We start from the raw sequence: 27843 nt of genomic DNA, 5'->3' as shown, positions 1-27843 counted from the left end.
GAGTGAAATAGTGGCTACCCAAGGCTCAGAGGTGGGGATGAAGAATGAGGCAAAATTGGCCAACTATGTAAGTTAAAGGGGAAATAACTTCTAATATTCCATTGAATAACAAAGTCTGTAGGTAACAATAATATACTTCTATTTCAAAAAGCTAGAGGAAAGGATTTTCAACACACACACATACACACACACACACACACACACACGCACACACACACCCACACACACACACACACAGTTGAGGAGCTAAATATTCTTACCATTGATTACTATATTGCTCATGTATGTCTGGAGAAGAGGTACCATGTGTACCTCTTAATATGCATAGTTGTAGCATGTCCACTAGAATAGGATGCTACCCAGGCATAAGGAGTAGCCTTTGCTGTGGTCAACAAATTTGACAGGGAAGAAGAAATTGAGCATAAAGAGATATGCTGAGGGGCTGGAAAGATGGCTCAGTGATTAAGAGCACTGGCTGCTCTTCCGGAGGACCCGGGTTCTATTCCCAGCACCCACACAGCAGCTCACACCTGTCTGTAGCTCCAAGTCCAAGGGATCTGGCATCCTTCCACCAATCACATAAAATAAAGTTAAATGAAGAATTTAAAAAAGAGAGAGAGATTTTGAGTCTAAGATTACTCTTTGCGTTGTTTAAAAGCCATGGGGTCTGAAAGAAGCAGGAGGAAGAAGTAGGGTGGGAAAGGCCTGTCTGACTCTGGATAAAAAGAGAGACGTTTTGTAGCTGGAGGTGCTACGTGTCTGCAGAAGAGCTGCACTGTGGTATATGGGGCATGGGGGAGGAAACAGGCTTGCTGGAAAGTTCTCAGTGAGAGGCTGAGGTTCCCGGGTAGGAACTGAGCTGGGAGGACGGAGAAGAGCCTGCTCATCCAGATTCCTTCCTGAACCAGGAGGGTGGTCCTGCAGTGCTTTCCCCTTGGGGAAGTGTTAGGCAGTTGTGGCAGACTACTTGCTCATGTAGTTGCCACAACATTCTTGTTTGCAGAAACAAAATAAATATAGTTGATGAAATTCCTGGTGTGTTTTTTCTTATGGCTGACTTGATGACATTTTACCCGGGAGGTAAATCATTTGAAGCTTGGTGTCTTGCTAACCCTCCGAGTGCTTCATATCTTGGAAGTTGTACACAGGGATATCTTTCAGGTATTAGAGGACCTAACTTCCAGAGTAACGTTTCTTTCTTGCTTCTAGGGACCAGAAGGCCCTCGGGGAGAAACAGGTCCTGCAGGACCCCAGGGCCCCCCTGGACCCCAAGGACCCAGTGGTCTGTCCATTCAAGGCATGCCTGTGAGTTCTGTGCACATATTCAGATGGGTTTTATTGTTATCTGTTTTCCATGAAGCCATGAAGGATGAGCTTTTATATTCTGTGTCTTACCAATGAGTCCCAGTCCCTGAGAAAATCAGGACTGTCTGACCATTCGTTATCTCAACTCATGACCCATTGTTTGCTCAGTGACGGTGGCCTTTCAACAAACAGGCACATGGGACTGGTGTAAGCACAACCACAGCATTGCACCTAAGGAGGATGGCGGGAACAACACGGATAACCTGTGCTTGTTCACCTAAACGCTTTTGTAAAATTGTTATTCATTTGTGTGCACATGTGGCGTGTATGTGGGTACATGTTTTCTTGTGGTTGTACCGAATGTATGATGCATGTATTTGTGTATGCAAGTAGTAAAGGCAAGAGTCAATCTTGGGTGTCATCCTCAGGAGTCACCTACCTTGGTTTTGAAAGACAGTGCCTTCATTGGCCTAAAATGTGACGAGTAGGCTAGGCTACCTCTCCAGGGAGCCCCAGGGACCCACCTGTCTCCAGTGCCCCACCCGAGTGTGGGGGCTACAAGCATGTGGTACCATGTTCAGATTTTAGTTTGTAATATGGGCCCTGGGCATCAAACTCAGGGAGTCCTAGCGAGCTTTACCTCCCCAGCCCTTGACTAAACTGTTAGTATCTAGAAGGTAAAAACCATTATACCAGTTTATTATTGATGTGTAGCCATTGTGAACACAGAATAATGAAAGCCATCATATAATTCCTTATTTCTACTATCATTAGAATAGAGTTCACCGAGTGAAGTTTAGAGTTTACATTAAATGGCTCTTTTCAAATATTTGCTAGCTTGGGAAAGACGTTGAATTTAATTCACTGAAATATATGTGATTTTAAATCATAAACTATATAAACAACACTTAAATATTCAACTCACCCCTGCAAATGTTAGCATTATCAGCTTAGCCATCTGGGACTGCACATGAGGGCTTGGAACTGCTCTTGAACATAAACATTCACTTCTGCAGAAATGTTTACATGGATGGCTAAGAATATGTGAGAAATGAAATATGATGTGTGTGTGTTAGTGCCTGGGCAGTTTAGTGTTGAAAATACTCTAACAATGTATGGGTCGGTTGAGTGACCGAAAACTTACGTCTGTGAATCTAACTCTGTGTACTTTTGGCCACTCAGGGTATGCCAGGTGACAAAGGAGATAAAGGAGATGCTGGCCTTCCTGGTCCACAGGTATTTTTTTTTTTCTGTTACTCTGTTGCCAAGGACAGAAGCCTGAAGCTTCTGACATCAGCTGTGACCTTGACAGGGGTGACCATTAATGACATTTGCCTGTGTTCATTGACCTATCTGGAAAGTCACATTGATTGAGACTGGGCAAATTTATTTCTCAGAGGGGAACTTCTGGGTTTTAGTTTTGTGTCACAAGTGGGATCCCTTTGAGACAATGGCTTTGTTTGGGGGCTGTGGTCTGTCCTAGGGAAGCAGGCTGGCTGTTTCTGTAACTCCCTTTTCTGTCCTTGTTCTCTCTAGGGTGTCCCTGGAGGTGTGGGTTCACCAGGACGTGATGGCTCCCCAGGCCAGAGGGTAAGAACTTGCCAAATATTGGTTCTAGGCAAGGTATACTTCCTGCCTAGTCATTTTGCTGCAGACAGATTTTTATATATGGGCACCATGTTAGGATTTGTGTATTTTTTTTTTTGCAGTCTAACTTGTGTCTATTTTGTATCTATTTCCATTCATCCTTGACATATATGGCCATTTCTTTCAATAAACTTACCCCAGTCAGCAGCACCCCATTCTGAATGCTCCCAAGCCTGACTCTATTGGATTCATAGGTTTTTGTTGTTGTTGTTTAGTTATTGAAGTACAAATCTAAAAGAAAGTAACAGTCACATAAGTGGAAATTTAAATAGTATGGCTTATAAAGGACTCTCCATTAGTTTAGTATAATCTCGGTTTTCTGTTCTTTTTGCCAGCTCAAATAGACAGCAGCAAAATAAAGTACAAAAGATATCAAACGAGGTGTAAGTTGAAATATGACATTTGTTTCATTGACAAGTTTTCACCAAGGCAGGTTTGGAGGTTTATATATTTATTAATGGAAATTCAAATTTAAAAATCTGTCACATGTTGGGCAGTGGTGGCTCACGCCTTTAATACCAGCATTTGGGAGGCAGAGGCAGGCAGATTTCTGAGTTCCACACCAGCCAGGTCTACAGAGTTAGTTCTAGGACAGCCAGGACTACACAGAGAAACTCTGTCTCAAAAAAACAAAAACAAACAAACAAGCAAAAACAACTTTTTTCTTTTTGTTTTATTTCAATCTTTAAGATATTTTGAAGGAATATGTAATTGTTTCCAATTCACTCTTCAAGAAAAGCAATCTACAATGAGTAAAAATAAATGTATCTGGCATGTGAAAGCAAGTTCATCCACTTAAAAAAAATCCTGTGTTCTGAATTTCTTCCCTAAAGATAGTAAAACATTTGTAAAGTTAAAAAACAACAACAACAACTTTGTCACATGTTATAGTGGGGTCAGAGTTCTGTTAGAACAAAAGACTGGAAAATCAAGCCAGGCTAGGAGGATCTGAGAAGGATTCTCTGAGGAGAATCCAGGCTGCTGCTTGATCAAAAAACAGAAGTAGCCAGGTAGACAGCGAGAGGAAAACCGCTGCACACAGGGAGAGTGGTTTATATAAAGGAGGAAACTGGAAACAGTGGGGTGTCTTTAATAATCTATGTTTGGTTAGAGATCATGAATCAGAGTGTGTGTGTGTGTATGTGCATGTGTGTACCTGCCTGTGTGATGCGTAGGTATCCATTGTAAAATGCAGTCAGCTTTACTTAAAACATCAATTTTTTAAGATACAAATTTGAACGTTAACATGAAGGAAATAAAAATTCACTACATTTTCAAGAGAAAGAAAAGCTATCTGATTTTTAAAAATGTTTTAATTTATTCTTTGATAATTTCATATATGTATACAATATATTTGGGTCATAGCATTTCCCCACTTTACCCCTTCAATGCCTCCGAGATACTCGCCACCAATTCTCCATCCCGACTCCAAAGCCTCTAGTTTGAATCTACTGAGTTCAGTTACTGTGGCCTATATGTGCGTGGGTATAGGACCATTCGCTGGCTCATGGGCATCCTTCCAGAGGCCACATCTCTAAAGAAAACTCTCTCTTGTCCAGCATCTATCACTTCCCAGTAGCTCCTCAGCTAGGAGTGGGGCTCTGTAAGTCCCTCCACCGAACATGCTGGAACCAAACACTGGCTTGCTTATGTGTGAGTCTTATGCGTGCAACTGAAGCTGCTGTGAATTCATAGGAACCACAGCCCTGGCATGTCCAGAAAAAACATTATTATTATTATTATTATTATTATTATTATTATTATTATTATTATTGGTTTTTCGAGACAGGGTTTCTCTATGTAGCTTTGGAGCCTATCCTGGCACTCTCTCTAGAGACCAGGCTGGCCTCGAACTCACAGAGATCCGCCTGCTTCTGCCTCCCAAGAGCTGGGATTAAAGGTGTGCACCACCAATGCCTGGCTTCTATTTTTTTTTTTTTTTTTTTTTGGCGGAAAACATTATTTTATAACAGTCTTCTCCAGCACGTGGCTATACAAGTCTTTCTCTTCCTTTTTCCATGATGTCCCCTGAGCCTTGGGGGGTCGGAGGAGTGTGACATAGATGTTCAGTTTGGATCTAAACACCACAATCATTTATCCTCTGTCTTTTGACCAGGTGTGCCTCTGTGTTCATTGGTACCTACTGCAAAATGAAACTTCTCTGATGAGCATCAAAAGCTGAACTAATCTATGGGCATAGCGCTAACTATTTATAAAAACACTACGATACTGAGTCCATTTAGCAGAATAGTAGTAGTAGACTCTCCCCTTGCATCCACAGCCTACCCAGCCATGGGTTCTTGGTCCACTTTACAATGCCAGGCATGAGTTCCATCCTGTCCAGTGGCCTTAAATCCAAACAGAAAATAGTTGGCTACCCTAATAACAGTCATGCGACTATCACATGAGGAGGTGTGTTTTGCCAGGCCAGTCTTTATTGTAGCTCACAGGGTTCACAGCTGGATTGGACTGTTCATGGATTTTCCTTCCTAGAGCCCACAAGTACCTTCTAGCACCATGAAAGCTAGACGACAAGAAGGAAGCTTCTAAGTCTGTACCGGCTTAATTTCTCCATGTCTTGTGACCTAAGCATGTGTCTCTTCAGGGTCTGCCTTCCTAAATGATCACTGGTTCGGATTTGGGCAGAACCCTATGTTTCTCTAATCCCTGAAGTAGAAAGAGTGCCAGCACTAACTTCTTGTCAAATGAAGACTGACATGCATAGCATTCCTTGGGCGTTGATGCCCTTCAGGAGGCTAACACTTTAATTAGAATGCTCACCACTCTGCTCTGACAGGCCTGACTGTAGCTTCCTCTCACTAGGGTGCTCAAGCATATGGCAAATGGGGAAACAAGCCTGCAATCCCAGGAGGCTGAGACAGGAGGATTGCAGGTTTAAGGCCTGCTTGGGCTACGCAACAGTGAGAGCTCAAAGCTCGTCCAGACAACTTAGTGACTCCTCTCAAAAGGGAGAGTAAAAATGCATTCCAGTGAGAGAGTACTTGGCTGGTATACATGAGTCCTAGTTTCCATCTCTAATACTGGGGAAAAAAATTATCTTTTTTCTTTGGGTGCATAGGTATGGGATTGGAAATCTCTTCCTAATCCCCCTCCCCCCTTTAACAGTGTATATACATTTGCTTCAAATCTCAATGCAAGATCTCTGTTTGCCAAATGGACTAGGCTATAGAACGTGTTTAGGCTAGTGCGTCTGAAGAAGGCCTTCTCTGAGAGTTAGATTTATGTAGGGTTCTTGGGCATTCGGGAGGAGTGTCTAGAAGTATTTATATGTTTTGGCCAAGCGCATAGGCTAAGATCCTGTGTGGTTACACAGCTAGATTCCTGCAGCCCTGAAAACAGCAAGTCTGAAGATTCGGTTGAGTGAGTTTGTTTGATTTATCTATGCCTAGAGCCCAGTCTTGGCGAAGAGCTCTGAAACAAACCTGTTAGGTTAGTGTTTGAGTGCTTTGGTTGTAGAGTTCTTTCTCTTAAAATCCATATCTGAAATCAGACTTTTAGTAAATAGTTTTCTATCCACATGTGTTCATCTTAGTAATAAAAGTTTAGAGCCATCATAAAGTGATGCCTTATCTACACTTGGCTTTTGTTTCCCCCTCTCCCTCCATTTGGAAACAAAGCTTTGAGGAAGCATCTGATGCTGGTTGTGAAATCCTCCTGGATGGGGATGATCCCTGATTGTCAGGGATATTCATTTGGTATAAAGCCACGCTTTTAAAGGAGATTTCATGGATCAGGTGAGCATTAGCTTAGGAAAAGTATTTGAAGACAGTACCATCTGGGATAAAAATGAGGAGATACCGTTCACATGAAATAAAATAGTGGAACTGTGAGGTAGTTGTTCTCCTCGAAGGAAGAACAAGACGTACTTTTCTCAATCAGCCGTTTCTTAACTGAGCACCTGCACCGTGCCATTTACCACCCTCGGCTTGAAGAGTGTTTTCCGTTGCCATCTGCAGAGAAGATTATGAAAACAGGAATACTTTTAGTCGCTGAAGGGAGCAATCTGCGGACCACCTACATGAGGAAAAAGCAGGGCAGGCTCTCATGCCTACTCTCCTGGGCACAGAAAACAGAGAGTCTTTTAGAGGCAGCAGAGAAGGCAGGAAGAAGAGTCCATTAAAGAAGAGCCACTTGGGGGACTCTGATCTATTTAGTCAGGTGATCTGAAGTCTGGGGAGTGGTTGGGTCTAAAAGCACTACTTAGCATGGACCAGTTTTGAAAGAAGTAGACAGACATAGGTTGAGAACCCTCTAAGGGGCACAATGTACCATATCTGCAGTGGCAGATATGGGAATACTGAAAGAATACTGAGAATAAAGCCTTCATGACCATCCCGGTTCTGCTGTAGTATGCTGTCAACAATAGCAGTAATCATGGTCCTCTGCTGACTGACAGTGGACAGAATGTTGAGACCCACAACCAAAGTCATTGGAAACCCCCTATAAACATTCCACAGTTCTTATCTTACAGCCTAAACCTTGCACCACCATCTAGGGGTAGTGTAGGAAAAGGGTTAGCTCTTTAATGAATCTGGTACCAAGATTACCTCTGAATTTACTTACAGGGTAGGAGGTCTTGAGAAATAATAAAAAAAGAGAAAATATAACCTCTTCTAATATTTCCAGCTTATTCTGGCTTTTCCCAAGGGGAATCTTGGACTCTCAGAGACAACTCTTATTCACCTCTGGGCCTGAGGCCATAAGCAAGTCTAGCTAGACTTCCCGGACCAAGTTTCCGCCTCAGCCATGGAAGCCAACAGACTAGCTTGTTGAAAGTGATGGTTCAAGCTTACATTTGCAGCTAATTCAGTCAGGCATCCAGGTTTCACTCTAAGCCATTCCAACTAAAACATTCTGGGCCTTTCCTCCTTTTTCCTATAAAACTTGCACCCCTGCCCATGCTCCCCCCATCCCCACCTTTTTCTTTTCTTGGTATCTGAGTGCAAGACCTTTTGCATAATCTCCAAACTCTTCTGGTTTGTGTGTGTGTGTGTGTGTGTGTGTGTGTGTGTGGTGTGTGTGTGTGCGTGCATGCAGTAGATTTCTGAGTCTCCACCCTACACATTCACATGATCCTTAGGAAAATCAAATAGAATAGGTATGTTAGATAGGTAGGTGGGTAGATAGATATAGATATATAATAGATGGATGGATAGATAGATAGATAGATAGATAAAAGATAGAGAAATAGACACAGAAAATAGATGATAGGTATACATAGATGGATAATAGATAGATGGATAGATAGACAGATATAGATGATAGATGGATGGATAGATAGATAGATAGATAGATAGATAGATAGATAGATAGATAGATGGGCAGATAGATGATGGATAGACCGATAACTAGATAGCTAAATAAACACAGGGATAGAAAGAGACAGAGAGATAGATTATAGAAAGAAAATATATGATAGAAATATAGAGTGACAGTTGATAGAGAAAAAAGATATAGAGACAGGTAATAAAGATACACATATATATAGAGAGATTATTGATAAGCGAGACACAGATAAGTAGATGACAGTTTAGATAGATTGTGAGAGAATTAAAAGCAGCACAGACAAAAGAAACATGAAAGACAGCTTCTTTCCTAATTCTGAGTTCCATTTCCTCCAAGTTCAACTTTCTGGCCAGCACCCAAAGAAAAATTTTAGAATTATGCCTGTCTTCCAACTTGGTTTTACCAAAAACTGAGAGAAAGAAAATGTACAGTTGATGAGGAAACATATTTTATGGCCCGTTGGGGAGCAGTTCCTTGATATGCAGTGTGTTAGTTTTTTAATTCAGGGCAAACCTTCTCCACAGCTCCCCTCGTCCTCATGGTTTTTTATAGAAAAGGATGAACTGTCATGAAGTGGGCTCTGTACCTGGATGCATTGAACTTGGGTGCTGATGAAAAGGTCTATGGGGAAGCAACACACCTCACTGCTAACCAGGTTTAAACCCAGGCTGCATGGACCAGTTACTTCATGTCACCAATACTCACTTTCATCATGTCAGTCAAAAACATAATATTGCACTATATCGAGTTGCTGTGGAAATTCATTCATATGAAGCATTTCTAATGATATGACCTTAAGATACTATTACTGGCATCCACTGTTTTTGAGGTCAGCCTAATGAGTCACCGCTCTCTGTAATGCTTGTGCTTAGTAAATTAAGATGTCTTGGAAGATAGTGAAGAAATACAAGAAGTCAAGAAAGTGTATTTTTTTAATACTTGGATTCTACCTTGAAAGGACCTGTTAAGGATGCTTCATGATTTTGTGGTTTTGATGTACACAAAGACCATATTGTATGGAATGTTCTGTTTCATCAAAAATGAGTTTGACTTAAAATGTACTTGAAACATTGAACTTGAGTCAACTATTTGGATGGATTTCATTCCTGTTGTGAGTATTAGGCAGTGATGAGAGAGTCATCTAGAAAATACTTTGTGAAATACTAGGTTCAGGGTAATGAGCCCCTTGGGTATCTTCCTCCCTCAGAAAAGGCAAAGTAAGCTGTTACCACAAAACTGGTAGCCAGAATGATTGGATTTTCTCCTTTGTGGGTCCAACTCTAGATGGAGTTTTGTTAAATCTCAGGAAAACATTTGCACAGTCAGCTACAGTGAGGATAGTTTACGCAACTGGGAATTGGCTGTTTATTTTAATTAGAATGTCAGTAAGCCACAGTATCAAATATGGAATATATGCAGAATGTCTTGTGTTCCCTTCTTTAACTCCAGGATATCTATGAATGCTAGGTAATGCCACTCCCATTGTTCTAGACAGAGAATCAGAGTTCTGAAAGTTGGAGGACGTAAACAATGGTCAAAACTAGATAGTGCAGGAGCCAAGAGTTGAGCTCATCACTCTGGCTCCAGCAACTGTACTTTTCCTTTCCACAAAATTATGTAAATAAAGGTAACTGTGTGGTTTTGTGACTGAGAAAATCTTCCAAGAAGACGTTTAAGTAGCAGGACTCTAACAACGAAGTTGTCACACTCTGCACTTTGGTGGCAGGAAGCTAATCAGGGTTACTTTCTTTAAAAACTAGGAATTGATCCCTCATGAAGCTGCGATTCTAAGGTGCACATCTGAGAGGGAGGGGCTTCTGGGGGACATGCTTTCCTGCTCTTGGGTACTCTGATGAAGCCCATTCTTAGACATTGACTTTGCTTTCTTTCCTGGAATGTTGTCATTCGGGCCAGATGTTTAAGTTTTTGTGAACCAACAGATCTACCACCTCAGTCATCAGGTGGTTTTTGTTTGTTTGTTTGTTTGTTTTGTTTAATACCCAGATCCTCCACTTCAACATCAGAAATTCAGATGTAGAAAGCCCTTAAAGCAAGACTTAGGAATGTTTAGACTTAGATGGCTTAATGATTATATACCTATTTAAGTTTTGCCATCATTGAATAGTCTATTATACAACGTCTATTGTATGCCCAATTCAGTTCTTTGGCACAATATTGCTGATGTCTTATTTTTTAACTATCTGAAGTTATAAGTATGAGATATTAAAAAGCTATACAATTATATTCTTCTAGATTGCATTAAATGATACTAAATAGTGTATTGTGTGCATTGTGCATATACTATGCATTCACACACAATTTTAATGTGTGTCACTGAAAATTCTCCATTAGACGTAGCATGGCACGGTACATAAGAACTGGTCTTTAATCTTTGTCCCAGGCCAGGGTTTGCATAGCCTGTAGCTTTTTGCTGCTCAACCTTTCTGTCCTGTAGTTACAAATCCTTTGTGGCAAGTGGCAGCCGTGTTTCTGGTGGCCAACTGCCACACCAGCCTTGGCAGTTCAGAACTGGACCACAGGGTTGGAATGATGCATCACAGGGTTGTCTAGCCCTTGCTTCTTGTCAGCTAACTCATTAAATCCAGGTGACTCACAGCAATCAAGGGACCTTAAGGACCACCCATACTACAGACTCTTACAGCTTACGTCCATGATCTGCCATTGCAGGCTTCAGAAAAAGTATTCAAGTATCGCCAGAGAGTCTAGTGGTTCTGCAAGATGTTTCTGAGAGATTCGTAAACACATAAACCCTGCCTTCTCACTTTAGCATCTGTTACAAATCTAGCTGTGAGTAGGTGGGTTTCATTCCACAGGTGTTGCAGGCTCTGGCCTAGAAACTATAAAGTTATTAGACATCTGTATTTGCTCTAATGTATGCAAACAGGAAAGTGTAAATGGAAATTAATCAATATCCAATGAAGTTGCCATAAAACATGCTTTGCAATTTTTATGCAGAAGTGCATTTGGTGTTCGTTGGAATATTAGTGACGCTGAAAGTAAATTATAAATTAGATTTTTGTTGCTGATAAATCAAAGCCGATCATAACTTAGCAGATTGCTCATAGCCAAATATTTCCAAAACAAGTTATAAAATATACTTTTAAGTTTTTAATAGCAAGACTTGTTTAATGTGGGCTGTGGGTGTCTATTAGTATTTTGAGGTAGGAATATCAAAAGGAAAAATGCTTGAAGCTATGTCAACAAACTTCTATGTTTACAAATGGCTGACTTCATGCACTTTAAAAAAAATACATCTTATAAAGTGTACATATTTTCCAGAATTTCATTTCACCAAGTTTGTTGCTTTCCTGAGATAGAGGGGGGCAGGGATGAGCTCTGCCCTAAGAAGAAAGAAGTAATAGATTTTCTCAGAGTGGGCTACATCAGGAAATACAGTGGTCCCCAGAGAGGAAAACGGACCCACTGAAGTTATCTGTTGATTTGGAAAGTACTATTATTTAAAGCTAGATGACTCATAAAGCAGATTTATTGGGTCACGAATTTCAAGGCTTGGAAGTCCAAGATCTGGGGGATCACTTTTTATAAGGCCTTCTTGCCTGAAGCACAACATGGCAGAAGCCATTGAACAGTGAGTGACAGCCATAGAGAAAGAGTGATTCATTGTTGTAACAAGACCCCTTCCGTAATGACTGTGTTTATTGCTCACAGGGGCAGAGACCCCATGGCCTAACTACCCCTTACAGGTCCTACCTCTCAATAGGGTTGCAAAAGGAATTTGGTTTCTTTTTTAATTTAATTTAATTTTATTTTTTGTTCATTTTACATGCTAACCACAGTTCCCCCTCCTGCCCCTTGCCTGCCTCACCTCCCCTTTCCCCCCCCCCCCCGCTCCATTCACTCCTCAGAAAGGGTAAGGCCTTCCAGGGGGAGTCAACAAAGCCTGGCACATTAAGTTGAGGCAGGGCCAAGCCTCTTGCCCACTGCATCAAGGCTGAGCAAGCATCCCACCATAGGGAATGGGCTCCAAAAAGCCAGCTCGTGTGAGAGTTTTGTCTCCAAGACATGTGTTTTAGGGGTACATTTAAACCACAGCAAGGTCCAACCAATGTTTACTCTCCTGTAAATGTTGTCCTGTGTACCCCCAGCCAGGGTCATCTGCTTGTCCTGCATGTGCCTTGGGTATTAGCATAGCTGTTGCTGACATCATTCTATTGTTTGATAATTCACAAAACTTTTGAACTTATTCTCTCTGTTGCTAATCTAAACCTTGAAGAATGCCTAGCCCACCATAGCCGTGGAAGTATTTCTAAACGTGTGCTAAGTCAGGAGCTTGCAAAACCAAAACTATTGTAGAGATAAATTTACTGATGATGATTCTATTTTTAAAATTTTATTTAAATTAGAAACAATCTTATTTTACATATCAATCCCAGGTCCCTCTCCCTCCCAACCAAAGCTGTGAATCCTTTTATTTTATGTCTAGGATTAAGAAGACATTTGAGGAAAACGCCTTTGACTTTGTCTCTAACATGTTGTTAAGGCTAGCATTCTTTCACCTTATATGTAAAATTTAATGGGGGGGGATAGAAATTGGAAACGTGCAGTAGCCTTAAGAATGAATGTTCATTTGTTCAAATGTTTTAATCCACGAAAGAAAATACCAGACTAAACTCCACTGTGATTCTCTCTCGGACTTATGGCTAAGATCAGATATCAAATCTACTGTTTTGGGTACTGTGGGTGCCCTGGCCAGATCTGCTTCACCTGGCAAATGTGCTGCATCCCACAGCTGCCAAAAGTTGCTCATTTCCCTAGAAAGTTATTCTTGGAAATGGCATGTTAGCCCCTGGGCCATCGCGTGTAAAATCTTAGCCTGAGTTGACTCTGGTTTGTGATTCACACACCAGAGCTCACCCATGGGCTCAGACAGAGTAAACTTCAGATGCCCTACCTTTCCACCTGCCTCCCCCATGGCCCTCCCTCCCCCACCTGTCAGAGTCCCCCACGATCAATCTATGAAGAAATGAGCCACAGAGGGATGCAGGAATACTCCTAACAGCTGTCCCCAAGAACTTAGTGAAGTGGAATTGTGGCTTCTGAAGTTAGATGCGTCCATACCTGAGGATAATGAGGGCTGGACACGCAGCTCAGTCAAGCGGTCCTTGTTGAGCAGGTGCAAAGCCCTGGGTTGACCTCCAGCACCGTGAAGAAAAGAAAAAGACTAGGAAGGAATGACACGGGCATTTCCTTCTAGCCTATACACTATGAGACTCAGTACAACTCCAATTACCATTTCCTTGTTGAGCGTGAGTGGAGTACTTCTGGAAGCATTTATCAATGGCTTTTCTGTGCACCAGGAAGGAATTAGGAAGGTAACGCTGAATAGCACACACTTTCTACCCTCAATGCAGGAATCAGCTCTGTCGGCACCTGAACGCGCCCTCTAAGCATAGAACTGGGAACTAACTAATAAGCATCTTTCTCACTCACGGGGCACCCCACTAAGCTCCGCAGCAGAAACCACATTTCACCGAGTTCCATCCCACAGGGAGCATGTTGTGTCTATAAATCAGGCGAATGCAAACTTGTGTCAGCAGAGAGCAGAATGCAATTACTTTTTCACACTCCTCGCCTGTGGTGATGTGTAGAGTGTGAATGCATTGTTTCCTGCCAATCTTCTGGGGAATGATGGGGTTTATGCTGTTTTACTCTTAGAAAATATGTCATAGATCAACTCTGCTTCTTTTGACCAAGCCCGTTTCTGTTTGCACTAGAAATCTTCTTTCCTTCACAGTTAAGACCCAGGCCGCTTCTCGTTCTTGTCTGGTGCTAGAAGACACTGAAGGAAGGAACCAAAAGAAATCCTTTAAAAATGTTTTCATATGTGCCCAGTGTCGAGCTTGGTCATATGAAAAATTCATCTAAGAAAAAAAAAGTACATAATTTTCAAATTTTCTTTGACATTTTATTTTATTTTATTTTTTATTTATTTATTTTGGCTTTTCAAGACAAGGTTTCTCTGTGTAGCTTTGAAGGTTGTCCTGAAACTCGCTCTGTAGACCAGGCTGGCCTCAAACTCACAGAGATCCGCCTGCCTCCTGAGTGCTGGGATTAAAAGCGTGTGCCACCAACTTATTGAGAGTTTCATACATCCATACAATCCATTTTGCTCAAATCTCCCCCGTTACCCCTTCCAATTCCTCTGCATCCCCCACAATTTTTCTCTTCTGACTTCGTGTGACCTCTCTGTTTTCTGCCCCCTCCTCACACTGGGTGTGCTTAGCTGGAGTTGCTTTTTGTGAATGGTGTGGGACCACCTGCTGGGAGTACGGGTAGCCTATCAGGGCTCCCAGCCCTGAGGAGATGTGCTCCCCCTACCAGGCAGTCATAGAAGCTAGGGGTGTGGCTCCATAAGTCCTCCCCACATCCACGCTGTAACTCGAGCTCCAGGAGGTCTCATGTCCTCCTCTGGCCCTCCAAGGGAACCCCCCACACAGGTAACACACACACACACACAAACATACACACTCACATAAATAAAAATAAAATAAATACTTTAAAGCTTCCTTACATGAAAATTTTTCTGTCCTTTCTAACATTCAAGTCTTCTCAATTACGAAGTGAGGCTGTTAGGCTGTGAGGTTCTGCTTATCTCTCACATATTCTGGTTTGTGCATGCCCTTTTCCTGGGACATGCCACCTTTAAAATCCGTTTAAGGCCTCCTTGGGCTGTTCTTGATCTTAACATGTATCCAAGACCAGTGTCAAACGTTCATATCTTCCTGCCTTGACCTCCTGAATACCGAGAGAGTCACAAACCTTCACATGCTGCTAAAATAAGTTCCTTATTACACTTACATCAGAATGAGTTTTTGTCGGTTAATTGACAGATCCAAGGAAGGCGTGTGTGCTTGCATTCGTGTGTGTGTGTGTGTGTGTGTGTGTGTGTGTGTGTGTGTGTGTGTGTGTGTGTGTGTAAAACTTAGTCTGTGTTAGGACTTATCCTTAGAGCATCCTCAGACTTTTCCCTCCAAGACAAAACCTCACCATATAGCCCAGGCTAGCCTCAAACTCATACCGTCTCAAACTCTGCCCTCTAAGTGCTGAGATTGTGGGTGTATGCCCTTATGCCCAGTTCCAACTCTAATAATTTGGACTGAGGTGAAAAACCAGAAATATTATAAAACGACAACAACAATACCATATGTGTCAGCTTTGGACAATGGCCTCAATGCCCCTAACATATAAGTGGCTTTTTCTGCAGTGCAGCACGATAAAATAAAGTCAAATAATGACTATTTCTTGTCCACAACCCAGAGCAAGCAGCAAGGGTGGGTGGAGGAGCAGAAGGAGTCTTTGCCTCACATAATCACTTCAAAGTCTGTGTGCCTTGGCCACTCCTCAACATTCAGCCTCTAGAGTTGCTGTGAGAGGGGACTAGAGAGTGGAGGATCACTCATAGGAAATGTTTATGAGCCAAGGCTGGAACTGGCCCCCTTTCCTGGCCAGTGCTCAGGCATGGGGCTCCAACTGGATTGTGAGGAGGCTGCAAATGAAGCCAAGCAATGTGCCAGGCAGAAAAGGGAAACCAGAAATCCAGGTGAGCTTTAACCTGGCTGGCTGCCTTTCGTGCTCAGACTCATTGGCACTGTGAGGGCTGAGAGTCTGGTGTACCTGGCTCATCTACTATTGTGCTACACACTCACCCTGTGCCATCTGCCTGCGGCCATCTGGACTCCCTCCTCACACCCATCCACAGCATCATATTTGGTACGTCGTGTGGAAGAGGTGATGCTGATGTAGATTCCTTGTGCCGACAGGTAGATTCTCGTGAGCTAGGAGAGGGGAAGGACTGGCAACTGCAAAGTGGGGAGAATTGTCAGAAAGATTGTCAAGCTGCAGCAAGGATGCTAGTCAAGGTGGCTTGGGCTGGGACTCAGGGTTCCAATGTACAATTTATTTGTCCCTGAAGTCAGAGGACCTTTCAGATATTTTGAAAACTTTTATGAATTTATAAAACTTGATTTGAAGATTCAGTCTTCTACCAACTGCATCAGGAAAGCCAACATTCACAACTGTGCTAAGGGCAAGCCATCCCAACTGTTAAATATTTCCTACACTCATAAAATAGCACATAGACACTTATCCATTATCTTGGCGAGAGGATTTTTCAAGGAACATCATTTGTGTTGGGGGGGGGTGTTTTAGTTTCTTTGTTTTGTACACTTAGGAAATGGAGTGGGATGTATGTATGTAACCACCAGAGTAGACACTCAGTGAAACTTTCTCAGATCAAAACTGGGATCACAGTCACCACAGCAGATCACCCTGTCCACATTCCCCTCCAGTCTGCTTCTCAAGAACTAACAACTGGGCCGGGCATTGGTGGTGCACACCTTTCATCCCAGCACTCGGGAGGCAGAGGCAGGAGGATCTCTGTGAGTTCGAGGCCAGCCTGGTCTCCAGAGCGAGTGCCAGGATAGGCTCCAAAGCTACACAGAGAAACCCTGTCTCGAAAAACAAACAAAGAAAATCAACAAAAAAAGAACTAAGAACTGCAAATAATTGCACAACCCTTATTGCATTATAAACTCCCCAGAAGGGATACTCCTTACCCTAGACCCATGGATCCTGGATGATAGTAATCCTTTTTTTTTTTTTTTTTTTAAGATCCAGACGTTAATTAAAAAGAATTGAACTTATTTATTTGTTTATGTTTCGTTTAATAAACGTTCTGAAAATAAGTTCCCATTCAAGTTTGTAAGTGGCATTTCTCACACCTACGATGCTTTCACTTGGGTCGCTTATAGACGCCAACAGACACAAAACACTTGCCAGGAATAAGTCCCACAAGAGTTTAATGGCAATGCATCCTTGGTAGTCCAGAGTAGGTGGCAGGATTCATGCCTTAGATGTTGAAAGGAATTTGAGGAGCCTCTTCTGAAAGCCAAATAGCAGCCACTTGGGTGACGCACCATTTCTTTTCCTCAGGGATTTCCCGGGAAGGATGGTTCCTCTGGTCCCCCAGGGCCGCCTGGACCAATTGTGAGTATTTCTAGAAACTTTTGGGATGTATTCTTCTTTAAAGCCTTTATTTTCATTGCAGAGGCTGTCCTTTTCTGGGTTTTCCAGCTGCCATTTTTGCTACTGTGTACCATCACTTTGTCTGTTGGTACAGACCTATAACAACACCCTTTAGAAAATGACTCATCTGGAGGGTTTGAGTATTCCCTGAGCCAATTCTTCTGTAAGATTGTCTGCATTCATATCGTTGTTATTATGTATAAATAAGACTTGGAATTGATAGAACTGTACCTGATCTATCTCATGGAGACTTAAAAACTGCTTTATATTTGGTCGCTGGCCACAGGAATGGGCAATCGCCCCTGAAACATTGGTGGGGAGGGAAGCTCCTGGACCATGCATTGTTATCCCTGTTCGAAAGTTGACTGTGATCATATATATGAATCCTCACCTTTGTCCCATTTCTTGCTTCCATTTTAGGGCATTCCTGGAGCCCCAGGTGTCCCAGGGATCACGGGCAGCATGGGACCACAAGGAGCCTTGGGGCCACCTGTGAGTATTCAATGGTAGCTGGTCAGGATATATGTCCTGTCATCATTTGTATGTTTGAATTTGCCAGAATCTCCATGGAACAGGAATGTTCATTCAGATGCCAAGCATAGTGGTGTACACCCTTGGGAGGCAGAGGCTGGCAGATCTCTGGCAGGCTAGGCCAGTCTGGTCTACAGAGCAAGTTCCAGGATACTGAGGGCTCCATAGAGAGAGACTGTTTCAAAAAATTATATAAAAAATGTTTATTCAGGATTGGACTTTAAAGTATTCCATGAATGAAAGTGGTTAGAGTTTTAAAATTGGGTTGTCTGCATACCATAGCTAAGGTTGAATGGTCCTATTGAAACAGTTGGCCATGCTGTTGCTCAAATGTGTCCCCATGGCTTGTTTTGGATTTGCCTAAGTGAATTCAGTACCATCTGTCAAGGCTGGGTGCAACAGCTAAATGTCAATCAAGGTAGACTCCCCAGAAGGACAAACATAAAATTGGAGACATTCGAGGTTTTAATGAAAATGGGAATATGTTTTTATACCTTATATTCAATCAGAAAGCACATGCACACATAAGTAAACAGCGTAAATGGAAGTGCAAAGAGTAGATTCTATCCCCCCCCCCTTTACGTTCCTAATCTCTTCACTGGCATTTAACTGTGACCAGTGAGAGAGGGTAAGGAACCAAGGGATGTAATATCACTCCCACCAAAGCCACACTCCGTGTCTTCTGGGACTTGGAAGATGCTCATTGTAGGCTTAGAGATTGGCATCTGTGCTGGACTGAGTGACCAGGAAACTGAACAGCTGCTCTATTGAAAAAGTCTGTCCTGCTGCAAACCTGCAGGATATGACACATGACTTAAGGATGCAGAGGTAGGTATAAGTTTGGATTCTACTGCTGCCAAACAAGTCACCACTACCTCAGTGGCTTAGAATAATAAATACAACACTATCATCCTACAGTTCTGCAGGATGGAAGTCTGCTGCTGATGTCTTTAGGTTAAGAGCAAGGTTCTGGAATTCCCTTTCTGGAAGAACTTAGTTCCTTGACTTTTCTAGCTTCCAAATGTTGACCACATGGTTTGTGGCCTCTTCCATCTTCAATTCCAGTAATGTGTCACCTTTTGGTTCCATTTTCCATGGCCACATCTCCTCTGTGGATGGGAAAGATTCTTGCCCTTAAGGACCTGTCTGCACAATCTCCCTAGATAATTCCCAAGTCCTTAAATAAATTCCCTTTGCAAAGTCTTTTTGACTTCAAAAGTGACATAGTGGCGAGTTCTGGGGATTAGGCTGGGGCCTTGTCATGGGGGAAAGGCACAACAAAAACACTGGGGTGGATTAGAAAGCACACTTCTCTTCCTCTCTGTTCTCATTGTTATCCTTGGGATACATTTCAGTACAATGTTCAGTCCTCAGAGTCCTCCTTGGTGCTATGGTGTGTGCAACACAAACCCAGACATACTTGGGAAATGTCCAGAAAAATGAATATGTGGTTCAGCAAACACATCGTGGTCTGCGCATCCTCATAAACTATCATTGGTAGTCACTTTCCAAAGCTGTGTACTTACCCTAACTGTCTTCTCATTGTCCAAAACCTTCCTGATTCCCCTGTTTTCAAATCTAACTAGTATTGAGTCACAGAAGAAATCTGAATGACTTTCTTTAGACATCTTCTTTAATCAAAAAGACATTGTCACATTTGATCTTGTGTGTGGAAACACACACACACACACACACACACACACACACACACACACACACACGCACACGCACACACACACACACACACACACACACACACACACACACACACACACACGAGCTCTTACCAGAAAGCACATAACCTGCATCTCTCTCTCTCTCTCTCTCTCTCTCTCTCTCTCTCTCTCTTCTTTCTATGACAATCTTTCTACTCACCTACTCATCCATTCCTCATCAGAAGCCCTTAGAAACCTTCAGCTACTAGGTTTCAGTCTTCCTCAAGATTTGGTTTAGGGATCCAGAATTTCAGAATTCGTCATTGGGACTTAGGGAGCAAAAGCCTCCAGTCAAAGAAGTTTCAGAAGTAGTGCATGCTCCATGCAGCAGAACCATGGCAGCGCTTGGGGCATCAAGGACAGTACAGCACCCCAAATGCAGTAAGAAAACCAGAAGAAGTCACTTCCCCATGGTTACATACTTGAAGAAAACCTGTGTGTGCAGGAAGAGAAGGCTTTTTCTTACTGACATCTCCCAGAATTAATTTTCCTTGCCCAGGCTATGAAAACACAAGCCATGGTTGGTCCTGAGCCAAGAGGTGTGTAGGGTGTAGAGGTGCAGCGTAAGGCCAGAATGTATTGATCTGGATGATACGTCTGCCCTTACTCACCTGGCCTAGTGGGCATCTGCATTAGACTCTAAATAAGGGACACACCAAAGTGTAACAATTTGTCTTTCCACCAGGCCGCCCAAGTTCCACCCGCTGCCATGTTAAGGTCCCAAGTAACACGCAGAGACTTATATTGGGTACAAATGCTGCTTGGCCAGTGACTAGGATTTCTCATCTGCTAGCCTAGTCTTAATTATCATAAATCTATATATTGTATAAGAACTATCTTTTTAAGGACTCCTGCTGGCACCCTCTCTTGAAGGCAGATCACATGGCAACTCCAGAGCAGAGACCAGGAGGAAGAGAAAAGGGATGACTTCCTTCTTGCTCTTGCTTGTATATGAGTCTGCTTGCTATGTCACTTCCTGCCTGAATCACCACCTCTTTACATTTCCCAGAATCCTCCTTGACTCCTAGTCCCACCTAATTTGCTGCCTCATTGGCCAAACAGTACTTTATCATCCAATAAGACAAACACATACACAGAAGGACCTCCTCCATCACCAAAGCCTCAATACAGTTCCACAAATAAATCACTTCATGTTAGTTTTATCATCCGTCGGGAAAGGATGGCATTTGGTGGCAGCAACAGAGGCCTCATGCCGTGGGCACTTTAACCACAAGCAGAAACTGCTCTGTAGCTGCTGGGTGGGGATACCACAGTCAGCTCGTGTGTTTCCCCATCCAAAGCAAGTTGTTCTCGTCAGTAGAGTCCAGGATTCTCCCTGTGTCCAACATACCTGCCAGCTGCCAGGCCAGTCTGATTATTAAAGCAGGCTCCATGTTGCGCTGTTGACCTTGATTGATTTCCCATAGATATCTGTCTAGGAAAGTCAGGGCAGGAAACCAAGAAGAACAGACTGTGCCACAGAAAATGGCCGTGTGTTTCCAACAGTTGATGCCAACAAGGCTTGCTCGCCTGCACTCTAGCTCCTCCAGGCAGATGAGCATGGCCGCTAATTCCTCCCTAGGCATTGGCTTAAATGGAGAGCCTCCATGCCATGGGTCACATGCATAGCGAGGCCTGGCACTGCTGAGGTCACGTGCTTTGGTAGGTAAGCCCGTTCTTTCAAGAGCCCTGGTTAAATGCCCCAATACCCAATGTCTAGGTGGGGCTCTGACACAAACCAATCTGTCTAGAGCAGCTACAAATGGAACCAAATCATCCAGCCTACATCTCAGGAAATCCACCTCCATCTCAGTCAGCCAGCTGCATCTTCTGGCTCCCGATGTCTGTCTCGTGGCTGAAAGACAGCTTCGGGAAGTCAGGGCTTTTATCGTTATGCTGGCATTGTGCTACCTCCTTATAACCTGAGACACGAGACGCTTTCTATATATTTGTGAGAAGAAGGGGAGGAAGAAAGGGAGGGGAAGAGAAAAGGATAAGGTGGGGAAGGTGGTGTTTTGCTGCAGCTGCTTCAGGCTGTGAACCACAAAACCCAACAAACCCAACATGGAGTTTATTGAGGAAAGGGAGCGAAGGGAGGGGTAGGTGTTGGCCAACCAGGAACAGAGATGGGTGGGGGAAGGGAAGAGAAAAGAGGGAGAGAGAGAGAGAGAGAGAGAGAAGAGAGAGAGAGAGAGAGAGAGAGAGAGAGAGGAGAGAGACAGAGAGGGAGGGAGGGAGAGAGAGAGGGGGAAGAGAAGGGAGAGATGGGGGAGAGACAGGGAGGGGGAGAGAGAAAGAGGAGAAAGAGAGAGAGAGAGAGAGAGAGAGAAGAGAGAAGGAGGGAGGGAGAGAGAGAGAGAGAGAGAGAGGGAGGGAGGGAGGGAGAGGGAGAGGGAGAGAGAGAGACACACAGAGAGAGACAGAGAGAGACAGAGAGGGAGGGAGGGAGAGAGAGAGGGGGAAGAGAGGGTAGAGAGGGGGGAGAGACAGGGAGGGGGAGAGAGAAAGAGGAGAAAGAGAGAGAGAGAGAGAGAGAGGGAGAGAGAGAAGAGAGAAGGAGGGAGGGAGAGAGAGAGAAGAGAGAGAAAGAGAGGGAGGGAGAGGGAGAGAGAGAGAGAGAGGAGAGAGACAGAGAGGGAGGGAGGGAGAGAGAGAGGGGGAAGAGAGGGGAGAGAGGGGGGAGAGACAGGGAGGGGGAGAGAGAAAGAGGAGAAAGAGAGAGAGAGAGAGAGAGAGAGAGAGAGAGGGAGGAGAGAGAGAGGAGAGAGAGAGAGAGGGAGAGAGAGAGAGAGAGAGATGAGAGGGGAGAGAGGGAGAGGAGAGGGAGAGAGAGAGAGAGGGAAGAGAGGGGGAGAAGGGAGAGGGGGAGAAGGGAGAGGGGGGAGAGGGAGGAACAGGGAGGGAGAGAGAGGGGGGTCATTTGCACCTCTATGGAACCCTGGGCTGACCAGGGTACTGCCTGGATGCTTTCTGCCAGGTGACAGGGACAGGCCGGCATAATTTCCTCTCCGGGGAAGGAGAGGAAAAGGGAGGACAGGCATTCATGTTCTCCTTAGGCTGCTGTTCGGGGAGACTAAGCTCTGTTACTGGTTCGAGGTCAGGTCACTGAAGATCTCTGAAGCCCGCTGAGGGTTGGATTTTGTATAACGGGCTTCTTCAGCATGTGGGACTTGGACTATGAGATCATTCTCTCCTTTCAGCCCCAAACTTCTGTGAGTCTATGAATGCAGCTACTGTATGTCTTTACATTTCAAGTGTTCCTAAAGTTAAAGGAAAACTACTCTGCATTTTCCTGCTTCCATCTACAGAGATGGTGTGTGTTTTCTCAAAGCATGCTTTGGTGGAGCTATGGGCCTTATGTGCTCAGGAATTTTTATTTTGTTTTCTTGTTTTACTTTGCAAAAAATCAAAGGAAATATGTCAGACAAGTTGGAATAAAAAAATAATTACTTGCTGTGCTAATATTTCACTAAAAAGATCTTTCATTGAGACTTCGTAGCTGTGTCTTTTAACTACTTAATAACAAGCATCATGAGACCGAGTTTGGCGAATTTCAGGCCTAATTAAACACATCCATCTTTTCTACCAGAAAGTGCCAGTAGCTAACACTGTCTGTTTCCCTCACCAACCAAGTTAGCTCTCTAATTTCTTTCTTTAAATATGAAATATTTTCAAACATGCTAATATAGCAGCCAACACCAAAGGAAACATGGAAAGATATCTTGGTGTTGAAATTAAAGTGTTCAAGGCAAAATATTTGTTTTAACACAAAATCTCACCGTGTAGCCAGGTAGGGCTTGAACTCAGGGCAATTCCTCTGCCTCAGTGCTATGATTACAAATGTGTGAGCTACCATGCAGGGCTCAAAGTCAATTTTTTTAAATGGCTCAAGTTAGGACTTCATTCAGAATTCCTAGAATTAAGTGTGTGGGGGAGGGTAGTGGTATGCCTGTTTTAGTTTTGTTTATATTAGGGAAAATGTTTTCTTAATTGGAGTGGAGGGTTCTGGCTCATGGTTGTGTGAACAATATCCTCTTCTAGCCAAGCAACAATCAGGACCAGATCCAGAAGTCAGCAAATTTACCTCAGGTTCCAGCTCTTTTACACCCCTTATTGTGTGATTGTGGGCAAATGATCTGAACTCCCCATGTATGGTCTTCCTAATCTGTAAATTGGGAATGTCTCTTGAAGTTGTCACAAGAATTAATCACCCAGGAGTATTATAGGGATAAAAAGAGCTACCTTACACAGCTACTGGAAGGGTTAACTGAGTGAATTCATAAGAAATATCTAGAATAGTGACTGGCAAAAGCAACTCAAATATTCATTATTAAAATTTACTATTTTTGAATATATTAAAATGTCAGGTTTGTTTTACTGCTGTTTTGTTTGTCTGTTTGTTTGTTTTTATTTAATGGCCCCAGAGTTGTTTATTTTTTACTCAATGGCTTCACAAGTAGCTCTTGTCTCCATTAGGACCTGTCAGTGGATACTGCCATCTCTGGGGGTTTGCCCTTGCAATGTCAGTGGGGACAGGTGGCAAGGAAAGAAGGCATAGCTTGTGAGTTTATTTACAAAATGAATTTAGGATCCATCTCCCTCCCTCCCTCTCTCTCTCTCTCTCTCTCTCTCTCTCTCTCTCTCTCTCTCTCTCTGTGTGTGTGTGTGTCTCTCTCTCTGTCTCTCTGCCTGTCTCTGTCTGTCTCTGTCTCTCTCTCTGTCTCTGTCTCTCTGTCTCTCTGTCTCTCTGTCTCTCTCTCTCTCTCTCTCTCTCTCTCTCTCTCTCTCTCTCACACACACACACACACACACACACACACACACAAAGATTGGGGGAAAGGAGGGTGGGAGGAAGGGAGTTCCATAAATCTCATTTTTCTTTTGGAAGTTGGGGATTCTTAAACAGAACTAACACTTTTTCTAACCCTCGAACAATGTACTGTATTGTGTTTTAAACATGTTACTTCTGTCTCTTTTCTGTCCAGGCTATTGAGACAAACAAAGCACAGGCTGGCTAGTAATGCAGACTTGAAATGAAACCCAAACCATGCATTCATTCAGTTAATGAGTGTGTGTGTGTGTGTGTGTGTGTGTGTGTGTGTGTGTGTGTGTGAGAGAGAGAGAGAGAGAGAGAGAGAGAGAGAGAGAGAGAGAGAGAGAGAGAGAGAGAGAGACTCCTGCCACATCTCAGGCAGTCTCTGGAGGTGTGCATATGGAAATCCCTTAACTAGACACAGACCCAGCCTTGTGGAGCTCACATGCCAAGCAGGGGCTTCTTTCTTTCTAGAAACAGGAATCCTCTTACAAGCTCTTTGTCCACCTTCTTCCAAACCATCAGCATGTCATGAGATGGTAAACGTGAGCCTTCTACTCCAGAGATTCCTTCCAGTGAGTGCCCTGCCTTATAGTGAAACTCAGAGACTTTAAATGGATTGAAGAACCAAAGTCTTGCATTTCCTCCCAAATACTTGTTATTGTTGTTGTTGAAATTTTTATTTATTTTATTTTTATTAGTTTTTTTGAGAATTTTGTGTATGTTTTGATCATATTCACCTCCAATTCTTCCCAGGTTCACTCTCACTTTCCTACCCACCCAACTTTGTTTCTTTTTAAAAACAATAACCCAGCAATTTTCATTGCCCATATATTGTTGGATACGAGCCTGCTGCTGGAGTGCAGCCAACTTACCAGAGGCGACATTTTTATAGAAAATGTCTCTCTCCCAGGAGCTAAAGATTGCCAATAACGCCTTGGCTAAGGCTGTGAGTTTTTGCCCACCTATCCTTGCCCTTCTTATTGAAAAATCTATTTTCAAGTTTTCTGTTTAATTGTGTGTATACGTATACGTGTGTGGGTTTGCACACATGGGTGCAACGCCTGCAGAAGCTAGAAAGAGCATCCGATTCCCTAGCACTGGAGTCACAGGTGGTTCACCCTGTGGGACCCCAACTAGGGTCTGAGGGAAGGACAGTATGCTTTCTTAACCACTGAGCCATTTTTCCAGCCCCTATATAGTTCAACATTGCAAGAATTTTCAGGAGAGCACCTGTATACCCAATACCAAGATTCTGGGATGATATACCTGCATGCATGTGTGTTCTAAAGTGCTTAGCTGATTGTGGATGCAATTTGCAATCTTGGAATGTTATCTTATGGCAGACTAACAGATACATTTCCAATTATAGTTGAAAAATATGGTCAATATTTTATCATTGTTTATTAGCAAAATAAAAGAAAATACAAGGCCAGAGAAATAAATGGAAGATTTCAATTTAGTATTGGATGTAGGCAGATGTTTGAATGACAACTTTATGCAAGGATTTACATAATCAAGTTCGGTGGTTTGAGAAAATAGAGTATATGGTAGTTTTTAGAAACCTCTAATTGTGAAATCCATGAATTAACCCATTAACCGTATATAGTGATGAGGATTCGGTGTTGGAGAGTTGATGCTCAAACTAATAACTATATTAAAATATTCTTGCTGATGACATTAAATCTATAAGATTTCCAGTTAATACTTTTCTCACAGATCAGTTTTTTATATCAATAATAAACCATGCCTGTGAGAGATAGAAGGTGGGATTTCCAGGAGAAAGATATAAGAAACTTGGGACCAAACTGCAAAAGTTGTTTGTTTATTTATTTATTATATTTAAGGGGTTGAACTTTGCCACGTGTTTAAGCATCACTGAGGGAGGTAAAGGGAGGAAGAACTGGCGTCAGTCACATCCCTGGGCTTCCTCAGTTGTGTGCTGCTGGCGTTTGGGAAGAAGAGACCAGTTATTGTGTCCATAGTAGACTGGCAGGGAGGTCTGGCTGTTGGAAATGCCTTGGTGTGCGATTCTAAACACAGGAGGGATGGGGATGAGAAGGAATGTAGTTTTTAAAAGGTGTGTGTGTGTGAGTGTGTGTATATGTGTGTGAGTGTATGTATGTGTGTGTGTGTGTGTGTGTGAGTGTATGTATGTGTGTGTGTGAGTGTATGTATGTGTGTGTGAGTGTATGTATGTATGTATGTGTGTGTGAGTGTATGTATGTGTGTGTATTGTGTGTGTATTGTGTGTGTATGTGTGTGTGAGTGTATTATGTGTGTGTATGTGTATGTGTGAATGTGTGAGTGTGTTTATGTGTGTGTGAGTGTGTGTATGTGTGTGTGAGTGTATGTGTGTATGTATGTGTGTGTGAGTGTATGTATGTGTATATGTGAGTATATATATATGTGAGTGTATGTGTGAATGTATATGTGTAAGTGTGTGTGTGAATATATGTATGTGTGTGGGTGTATGTATATGTGAGTGTGTGAGTGTATGTGTGTGTGAGTGTGTGAATGTATGCATGTGTGAGTGTGTGAGTGTATGTATGTGGGTGTGTGTGTGAATGTGTATGTGTATATGTGTGTATGTAAGTGTGTGTATGTATGAGTGTGTGTGTATGTGTGTGTGTATGTGTGTGTGTATGTGTGTGTGTGTGTGTATGTGTGTGAGTGTATGTGTGTGTGTGTGTGTGTATGTGTGTGAGTGTATGTATGTGTGTGAGTGTTTATGTGAGTGTATTATATGTGTGTATGTATGAGTGTATGTATATGTGTGTATGTATGGGTGTGTGTGTGTGTGTGTGTGTTGAATACAATAGAAAGGGTGCAGATGGAAGAGACAAGAGACATAGTGGGCTGCTGCCACCTGCTCAGGAGAGATCACTGTTGGTTGCCCTTCCCCTGTCCACTCCAACTATGACGTGTGTGTAGCTTGAAATCAACTGGGAAAGAAGTCTTTCTCTTGTCAACATCTGCACACACTGAGGGTCATGGCATTCTCTTTCCTGGGCCCTATGAAATGAACCAAGAATTTTGAGCTTGGATAACTTAACAAAGCAGAGTTTGGACTCCACACTGAGTTTGCTTTGAGCCCTGGTGAAAGTGAAGTCACAAGAGGAAACAATCTGGCAATGTGGCATACTCCATTCATGGATTCTGTTCACACTCCTAGGAGTAATTGTGGACACATTGCCTCCATATTGCCTGTGAGCTGACACAGAAATATGACAGCCTTCTGAAGACACCTGCTTCCCATTATGGGCATAATTTTCTTGGAGAAACACTGAAGACACTGTATTTCTTCAGTAAATATTCTACAGTAATAGTCAAGTTTCTTATTGTCAAAAGTAGTAAGGCCATGGTTTTAAAGAAGAATTCAGTTGAGAATGCTCACACATGAGCCCAGATGCTGTAGAGACTCATGCCGTCAGCGGAGAGGAAGCAGACGCCGTGGGG

The 27843-nt window shown here is 43.0% G+C and overlaps 1 protein-coding gene across 1 annotated transcript in view; it reads left to right on the top strand.

Annotated features, from left to right (window-relative positions):
• LOC103158800 (collagen alpha-1(XIV) chain) overlaps nt 1-27843 on the top strand; it is a 208269-nt gene that overhangs the window by 156624 nt on the left and 23802 nt on the right. Inside the window, exons 39-43 of the mRNA XM_027431692.2 lie at nt 1210-1305; nt 2488-2541; nt 2842-2895; nt 17233-17286; nt 17746-17817. Of these exons, the coding sequence (XP_027287493.1) occupies nt 1210-1305; nt 2488-2541; nt 2842-2895; nt 17233-17286; nt 17746-17817 (330 nt within the window). The remainder of the gene's footprint in view (nt 1-1209; nt 1306-2487; nt 2542-2841; nt 2896-17232; nt 17287-17745; nt 17818-27843) is intronic.

This window comes from Cricetulus griseus, chromosome 10, assembly GCF_003668045.3.
Source record: "Cricetulus griseus strain 17A/GY chromosome 10, alternate assembly CriGri-PICRH-1.0, whole genome shotgun sequence".
Taxonomy (NCBI): domain Eukaryota; kingdom Metazoa; phylum Chordata; class Mammalia; order Rodentia; family Cricetidae; genus Cricetulus; species Cricetulus griseus.
Note: the sequence above shows the minus strand (reverse complement) of the source record. Positions and strands in the feature narration are given on the sequence as shown.